We start from the raw sequence: 9,071 nt of genomic DNA, 5'->3' as shown, positions 1-9,071 counted from the left end.
GATCTTATTATTATTATTATCGCAGCTTTGATGTTCAAATAGCTGCAGTACTCCGACTTTGCCACAAAGAAAAGTGCGTACGCCTGCTCAGACCCTGACGTGATGGTAGGTACTTTTCCACGTCAAAGACCATTTTTATAAATATGAACGTTGCCGTGGATTTTAGCATACACACACTCTAAGATCAAATCTGTGCGTACGCACATTTTATAAATGAGGCCCCTGAACTCTAGATCAGCACAACACACACATCAACTAAACTTTACTGAAGTGATCTTATAATATGATAATAATATGACTGATAATATGAGACAATCAGCAGCCACTGACCTTGAGTAATATTTAATTATTCAAACATTGTAGAAATGATGATGATGACGATGATGATGATGCTATTGTCTTTATTCTCTCAAGCTCCCAAATTAAACTCAAAGTAAATAACAGTATGTGTGTCATAATGCTTTTATAATGTGATAATGTCATAATAAAGGATCTGTTGTCTGAAGGTTTAACTATTCAGTCTCAGTGTTTCTGATTCATTTATGTGATTGAAATTTACTTACAGCTAGAATGAGTTTTTAAAGCACAAATCAGCATCACATATATACAAAGTAAAAGTGTTTCAACACACTAAAACACACCCTGCATATATTTACAGCTGTTTACAAAAAAATCAAACAAACAAAATACAGAGCTCTCAGTGCAAAACCACTGATATTAACAGTGAGTAACATCAGTACACTGAACTCAGCGGATCAGTGTAGAAACACATGAGATTCTGATCAAACATCAGTGAGTTATTGTTTGATTGTTTGGTGCTTTTCACAATCCATGTGTCGTCTCAAAGCAGCTTTGCAGGAGATTGTGCCTCAAGATCACTCTGTAATAATCTCTCTCATATTTGAGACAGCACTGAGTCAGGCTGATTCTGCTCCTGATCTCCAGTATTCAGAGGACTCATCTACCTCGCTTTTCAGAACGATGAGCTTTGTAAAAATCGACGCGTTTCAGAAAGGTGGAGCATAGAGGAGAAACAATAATGTACAGTATGTGGAAAATAATGTGTTTTTTTAACCTTAAACCGATTTCATTAATTTCATTACACCAAATACACAAAATAATGTTCTTTTTAGCAACGTCATATGACCCCTTTAAATCACAAATCAGCATCACATATATACAAAGTAAAAGTGTTTCAACACACTAAAACATACCCTGCATATATTTACAGCTATTTACAAAAAAAAACAAAAGAAACAAAAAACACAATCAAAATACAGAGCTCTCAGTGCAAAACCACTGATATTAACAGTGAGTAACATCAGTACACTGAACTCAGCGGATCAGTGTAGAAACACATGAGATTCTGATCAAACATCAGTGAGTTATTGTTTGATTGTTTGGTGCTTTTCACAATCCATGTGTCGTCTCAAAGCAGCTTTGCAGGAGATTGTGCCTCAAGATCACTCTGTAATAATCTCTCTCATATTTGAGACAGCACTGAGTCAGGCTGATTCTGCTCCTGATCTCCAGTATTCAGAGGACTCATCTCTGTGCTCTGGTTCTGCTGTGATCTTTTGACTCGTATAGATCTCACTTTGCTCTGCGTTAGGACAAGACACGTCATTTAAACAAGTAACATCCTCATACTTTTGGATAACTATCTAGCATGAAGTAAAGTCTCCTGATGTTGCAGGTCAGCTTTACTCTCAAATCAATGCAGTTTTATGAATGCCACTAACCTGACAAGACTTCAGACAGCTTGCGATCTCTGTGAGGTCAGAACAGAGAGAAAGACTGTTTGAATCACATTGCTCTCAGAACTAGTCCTTCACTCAGACCTGCACGATGACTTATAGTTTTAATAACTGCTGTGTGGCAGCTTTGGTTTAAAGTGTTATGTTTAAATTGATCTGGTTGATCCAATGCTCACACTTGAATCTCTCTGAATGATTGTAATGGTGACTGAGTGAGTGAATCTCAGTCTTAAGGGGCATTTTTAAGTGTTATGACAGAGTAAAGGGCAGGTTATTATTCGATTATTAGAGTGTGAGATGAATAAGGTAAGGTAAGAATCTCTCAGTTATTAAACACTCGCTGTCAAACAGCAGCTTCACAGCAAATCAACACAAACAGAGACACACAGCACTGAAGGAACAATCATTATATACTGAGAAGTGTGAAGAAATGACAAGAAAACACACGAAGACATGCAGCTGATTTTGATGTAAATGTGATCAGAAACAATTCAGGTTTATACTCACTGGATCCTGAGAATCCAGAAATCAGCAGAGATGCAGCAAATAAACATTCAGAAGGAAAGACAATGAATCTCAGATCTGCCATCACACGATCACCGTTCACTGAAAAACACAGTTATTATTTTTAATATAATCATCACTGTATTGAGAAATTTATTCAGTCTTAACAGCTGATGAAAATTCATATTTTACTGTAGAATAACTGCTCCAGATAAATGCAGGTAAATTCAGCTCATAATAACAATACATGTTTAAAGTATATTTACCATGAACTTTATTATGGAAGCATTTTCTTCAAAGTTAGTCTCCTCAAATGAAATCCTGTATATTAAAGAGTGTTGTTCACTCACCTGTTTTGAGGATCAGTTCTGTTATTAATGCAGCAGAGTTCAGTAAAACTACACCGACTGATCCAAACACATACACCGCAACATAACGCTGGAAATCTGTGAATGAAGATTAAACATTTAACATGAGGTTCAGACAGATGCATCATGATAGGGATATTCATATCATACATAATCAATGAAACAATGCTTTATTTTTATTCGTCAACATTTACTTAAATATTATTAGAGAAAATGAGGCCACATTAAAAGCAACATAAAACACATAGTCTTTGCTTGCTTGAATTATTTGATTTCTTACTAACAGATTAATCTGATATGAATGATTTCAGTTATTAATTCTTCCACAGATCATCTGAGACTGATTAACTCTCAGTGTCCTGGCAACCGCATGCTTGGCATATTTTAGCACTCATCATAAATTACTGATCATTTGAAATCTTAAACACTCTCAATTCATCCTGTAAAACTGTTTTGTAATTGGACATTGTGTTACCATAGAAACAGCACTTTAAAACAAACTAGCAGGCATTTACAATATTTACTGCATTATTATTATTATTACTTTTTCTAAATCTTGACCAAACACATATCATTGAAAGGTCTGAGACTCAGGGTTCTGTATTTGTGATAGAAGTGATATTGTGGCAGAAAAGTATTCATTTGTGACAGGAGAATGCATCAGAACAATGTGTAATGGACTCTGGGAGTCACTCAGTGGCTATTTTTGGTACAGCGCCTGAGCACAATTACACAGGAACCTCAATTTTTGTTTGAAAGTTTTGTGTTTATCACTGATTCATATTGATTCATATTAATGAGATGAATCAATGTAACCGATCCCACTGTGTGTGACAGCCGTTTCCATCAGGAATGAGATTCACAACTTTATTCATTTATTTAGTCTTTTCTGAACACACACAGACCTGCTTAATATTACTGGCCCTGCGCTGTTTAATATTGTGAAGCGCATGAACACAAAGTGATGCAGAAAAACAGCACACAAAGATGATGATCAAAGTAGACGATCGATACTGTACCTCGAGACAAGCTGAGATCAATGTAGTAAAAATCAGCAGCATCCGTGAACTATTTTTGGTACAGCGCCTGAACACAATTACACAGGAACCTCAATTTTTGTTTGAAAGTTTTGTGTTTATCACTGATTCATATTGATTCATATTAATGAGATGAATCAATGTAACCGATCCCACTGTGTGTGACAGCCGTTTCCATCAGGAATGAGATTCACAACTTTATTCATTTATTTAGTCTTTTCTGAACACACACAGACCTGCTTAATATTACTGGCCCTGCGCTGTTTAATATTGTGAAGCGCATGAACACAAAGTGATGCAGAAAAACAGCACACAAAGATGATGATCAAAGTAGACGATCGATACTGTACCTCGAGACAAGCTGAGAAAAGAGTAAGTATCATCTGTGAAGAACATAACTGTCCAGAGTATCTGCAGAAACACCATCACACAGCCCCATCCGATCGGATCTGTAACACAATCAAATAAAGATCACATTCTTCATCTTCATCACACAGAGCAGCTGTAGATCAGAGACTGAACGAGACACAACACAGATCAGATTCAGATCTCCATAAACACATCATGTGATCAAGCCTCTGAGACACCACTCTGTTAAAAACACAGATATTACTGCACCTGTCTGATTGTCCAGAGTCAATATGTAAAGGCCGATCATCACTGCATTCGTCACTAATGTGAAGATTAACATCACTGTCCTCATGACTGAATATGATACTGAAAAACACGAGAGTGTGAGAATGATTTGATGAATAACACTTTCATTCTGACAGAAACAGAGCAGATTGAATAAAGAGAGACAGAGACACCATGATTCAAATCACTGAAGAATCAAATCATTCACTTCTGCTGGAGATTCACTCAAATCATCAGAGAGACACACACACAGAGAGAGTCAGAAATCAGTCATGAATACACTGACAGACTTTAATCATCAGTATTCATTAAAGAAGTTTATTCTTCATTTTCATCTTATTTTCTGTCTCTGGGATATTAATGATTTTTAATCTTCATCTTCATCTTATTTTCTGTCTCTGGGATATTAATGATGTTTAATCTTCAGTTTCATCTTATGTTCTGTCTCTGGGATATTAATGATTTTTAATCTTCATTTTCATCTTATTTTCTGTCTCTGGGATATTAATGATTTTTAATCTTCATTTTCATCTTATTTTCTGTCTCTGGGATATTAATGATTTTTAATCTTCATTTTCATCTTATTTTCTGTCTCTGGGATATTAATGATTTTTAATCTTCATTTTCATCTTATTTTCTGTCTCTGGGATATTAATGATTTTTAATCTTCATCTTCATCTTATTTTCTGTCTCTGGGATATTAATGATTTTTAATCTTCATCTTCATCTTATTTTCTGTCTCTGGGATATTAATGATTTTTAATCTTCAGTTTCATCTTATTTTCTGTCTAGAGACACTGATGATTAATATCACAGAGACACTGATGCAGTTCAACAGAGATCAGATCACGATTCAGCAGATACTTACAGTTGAGCCCCTGACTGGAATAGCATTTATAAATCCATCTGTCATTTGTCATCATCATCAGTAACACTGGTAAAACGACAATCATGATCAACCCTAAACACAGGAGAGGACTTATATTAATGCTGGATATTATAATTCATCAGCAGGTTCACAGCAGATTACAGTAAATCATAACGAACATCAGTCTCAGTCAATAATGAGAGTTATAATGTGACACTAGAGAAGATTTAAAATGTTCAAATGTCAATAAAATGAACACAAATGAACCAAAAGCATTATGAATATGAACTCACCTGCTTCACTAGCAGCTCCAAACGTGTAGAAGAGGAGGATGAATTGTAAAGTAGGCAGAATTTGAAAGGTCATATCAGCCACAACATCAAATATTTTTACTATCCGGCCACTTTTCTTCCCAACCTCTGTAACTAAAACTAGAAGAAACAGTTTTGATCATTAAGATCTGATTTGATTATGTGATAGAAGTTGTGAGCCATTATAATGGCAGAATTTAAAACAACAACAAACAATAAAATCAACAACAGAAGCAGATGAACTGAACGGAATTAATTAACACGACTGTGTTTCTAATTTAAAAACTGCATTATGATATTTAAGTAAAAGACCACTATGTACTATTTCTATTAATACTCTAAACTATCAGATCTGAACATTAAAATCTGTTCGTATTGCATTATCGAAATCTAGTGTGTATTGCATATAGATTATTACATTACAGTTTTTCTCAGTTGCTTTGACACTTTTCTTCAAAGTAATGTAATTGGTCTCAAAACTATTAACAGAGCTATCTAAACACACTCTTCACACACACGCCAGCAAAAAGAAGCGCTGCATTGTTTCTATTAATGTACTTATTATAAGTAAATACTGACATCAACATTACAGATGTCTTCTCTATTGAATTAAACACAAATGTTCAGCTATAGATGCACAAATACATTAACGAAAACACCTTTTTTTGTCAAATTCTTCAGGAGGGAGTTTTATATACTGTTTGCTGGAATTTTGTCATACTTTTAAACTTTGCCAAACTGCTTTAGTTCAGCCAAATACACGTTGACAGCTCTGTATATATACAGTATACAGTGATCCACTGCTCTTCTTCCATTCAAAATGAGCTTGAATGTTCTCAAACTTCAATTCTGAAAAATGCTTGGACATCTAAAGCACTGAAGTTGTCCCAGGAGGACTACAAACGTGCACTATCAACAGTACAATAATTATGAATATAGAAGTGGATTGAGTTAGTAACTCTTCAGATCTGCCCACTCCACCACCTTTCACACTTACACCTTTCTTTTCACATATGCTTGCATACTCTTATTCTTTTCATGCTCTTTGTATACTTTCCCTTTTTATAGTTAAAGCAGTCGTGTTAAACGTGTGAACAATTAGGAAAACAGCACTTCCTGATATTTTAAAGATTTAATTGCCTGTATTAACTGTTATGAGAACATCAGAGCATTTTGTGCAGTGTTTTGAGAAATGATTGAAAACGTACAGTCTGTTTAGGATGATTACAAGTGTCTGGAGAAATGTGTCAAATAGACTGTAAAGTGATGAAGGAGGTTCAGTTTAATCTCATTCACTCAGTGTGTCTCTGGTACCTGATGACTGACAGGAAGGCAAAACTATTAACAGAGCTATCTAAACACACTCTTCACACACACGCCAGCAAAAAGAAGCGCTGCATTGTTTCTATTAATGTACTTATTATAAGTAAATACTGACATCAACATTACAGATGTCTTCTCTATTGAATTAAACACAAATGTTCAGCTATAGATGCACAAATACATTAATGAAAACACGTTTTTTTGTCAAATTTCATCAAATTCTGATGACTGACAGGAATGAATCACGCAGAAATACTTACGGTAAATGATTTTGCAGAGGCAGCACACAAACACTATTGCAAACAGCACTAGTATCACGGCTCTGTCAAACGCAGCATAATTCAGAAGTTTTTGCCAAGCACTTGTAAAAAGAGCTGGAAGAAAGGAAGAGATAAAAAAGAAACTAGAGTATTAGCAAATATACACACAGCTGAAATATAAACACAGGTAAGAAGCACGACAAACACTCCTGTCATTAATTCAACTGAGGTTTTTAATGTAAATCATCTTGCAGTGTTGTATTTCACTGACAGTCTGTGATAATCTGAGGTTCAGCGTTTTGTTTTCAGTGTGTTCCTGATACTGACCCCGTGACCTTTGTGCAGCTCATATGACATGTGTCATGACCACAAAACATGCTAAGAAAGAATTTAGTGGTAGTTTTAGTTTTAAACTCAGTTGAGTTTGTTAACGTAAACTGATATTTTAGTGTAACAATGCATGTTTCATTCATAACGAGCTGTAGATCAGAGTGTATTTAATAAGATCATAAAAGTGTTTCAGTCCTATAAACATACAGAGATTCACTGAACACACGTACTAACACAAATCATGCTTCATGTATGAGCTGCTTAATGTTTCTGCATATGGTATGATTTTGTCATGCAGAATATTCAGAATATTACAATCAGATTCTGACAAGCACAGTTTTTGTTTATTTCTGTTAATGTGCACTTTAATGTGTTCATGATAATGATAATTGTTTACCTGAATAAACAACAAGTGAGAGAACTAAATATTCTGCCACGTAACTGTATTTCAAAATCAGTGATTTGATTTTGCCTGTAAAACAGAAAATATTTAATGATTACAATCACAATATCATTCACAACATCAACAAACTGAAACAAAATGCCACTAATACACAATTTAATGAAAGTTGTAATCAATTCTCTTTTGGTAAATCACACACACAAACATTAAATGATGTCTGAACATCTGGGTATATAGTTCACTTTCTGATCTCCACTAATAAACAGATCACATGAATCATACCTGTAAAATTATTAATATAAGGAGCCGCCCAGAGCAACAGGAGAGGTCTCAGAAAATAAAGAGCACAGCAAGAGATTGTCTCGCTCAGAGATCCTGAAACAAAACAAAAATATATATAACAATATATCTGCACTAACAAAACACTAATATTTTACTGACATATTATAATGCACTGATAAGCAATCAGTAGTGAAACACTGACCTTCAGAAACACCCCAGAGGACAAAAGCTAGAAACATCAGAACATTTGGACAGAAAACTAGAGTCATCTGAAGACGGAAGACTAGATCTAGAGAGAAAAACAAAACAAAAGACTCACATTCAGTCACATGGTAAATTATGATTTAATTAAATATTCATCCCACTGGTAACACTTTAGTATAGGGACTAATACTCACTGTTAACTAGCTGCTTATTAGCATGCCTATTAGTAGCATATTGGCTGTTTATTAGTACTTATAAAGCACATATTAATGTTTTATTCTGCATGAGCATATGGTAAATCTCTTAATCCTGCCCAATACCTAATCTTAACAACTACCTTACTAACTATTAATAAGCAGCAAATTAGCAGTTAATAATAAGAATTGTTCCCCAAATTAAACTGTGACCGTCCCACTTTATATTAGGTGACTAAACACTTGTGCGCTGTTCAGGGTCATTTTAAACCCAAAAGATGTTTGCTAAAAAAAAAAAAAAAAAAAGTTCCCTTCATCCAAATGACATGAAACTTCATGACTTTGTCAACACTTACTAGCTCTGCAAAAAAATACAATAATAATAAAAAACAAACAAAAAAACAATTAGGATGATATCTGGTTGCATGTTACTGTAAAAAACTAAATCGCACTCAGGATGTTCGGGGTCTCTGGAGACCCCACATTTAAATGCACGGGAAAACAATAAAATAGATGCCTTTTCTTTTTAAATTGTCAAATAACATCACTACATAATCCACAAGCAGAACACAAAATACACAGAAATTAAGAACC

At 34.6% G+C, this 9,071-nt stretch overlaps 1 protein-coding gene across 1 annotated transcript in view; it reads right to left on the bottom strand.

Annotated features, from left to right (window-relative positions):
- Nucleotides 1–228: 228 nt before the first annotated feature.
- The window catches only part of LOC107655786 (uncharacterized), a gene marked incomplete at its 5' end in the record, with an annotated part of 31,156 nt that continues 22,313 nt past the window's right edge, over nucleotides 229–9,071 (bottom strand). The window contains 13 exons of the mRNA XM_016443367.1: nucleotides 229–961; nucleotides 1,550–1,603; nucleotides 1,743–1,771; nucleotides 2,265–2,363; nucleotides 2,612–2,707; nucleotides 4,017–4,115; nucleotides 4,285–4,383; nucleotides 5,171–5,263; nucleotides 5,464–5,601; nucleotides 7,065–7,178; nucleotides 7,792–7,866; nucleotides 8,080–8,172; nucleotides 8,282–8,393. Of these exons, the coding sequence (XP_016298853.1) occupies nucleotides 896–961; nucleotides 1,550–1,603; nucleotides 1,743–1,771; nucleotides 2,265–2,363; nucleotides 2,612–2,707; nucleotides 4,017–4,115; nucleotides 4,285–4,383; nucleotides 5,171–5,263; nucleotides 5,464–5,601; nucleotides 7,065–7,178; nucleotides 7,792–7,866; nucleotides 8,080–8,172; nucleotides 8,282–8,393 (1,167 nt within the window). The remainder of the gene's footprint in view (nucleotides 962–1,549; nucleotides 1,604–1,742; nucleotides 1,772–2,264; nucleotides 2,364–2,611; nucleotides 2,708–4,016; nucleotides 4,116–4,284; nucleotides 4,384–5,170; nucleotides 5,264–5,463; nucleotides 5,602–7,064; nucleotides 7,179–7,791; nucleotides 7,867–8,079; nucleotides 8,173–8,281; nucleotides 8,394–9,071) is intronic.

Source organism: Sinocyclocheilus anshuiensis, unplaced genomic scaffold (assembly GCF_001515605.1).
Source record: "Sinocyclocheilus anshuiensis isolate Anshui unplaced genomic scaffold, SAMN03320099.WGS_v1.1 scaffold1655, whole genome shotgun sequence".
Classification (NCBI taxonomy): Eukaryota; Metazoa; Chordata; class Actinopteri; order Cypriniformes; family Cyprinidae; genus Sinocyclocheilus; species Sinocyclocheilus anshuiensis.
The sequence above is the reverse complement of the archived record's forward strand: the minus strand, read 5'-3'. Positions and strand labels throughout refer to the sequence as shown.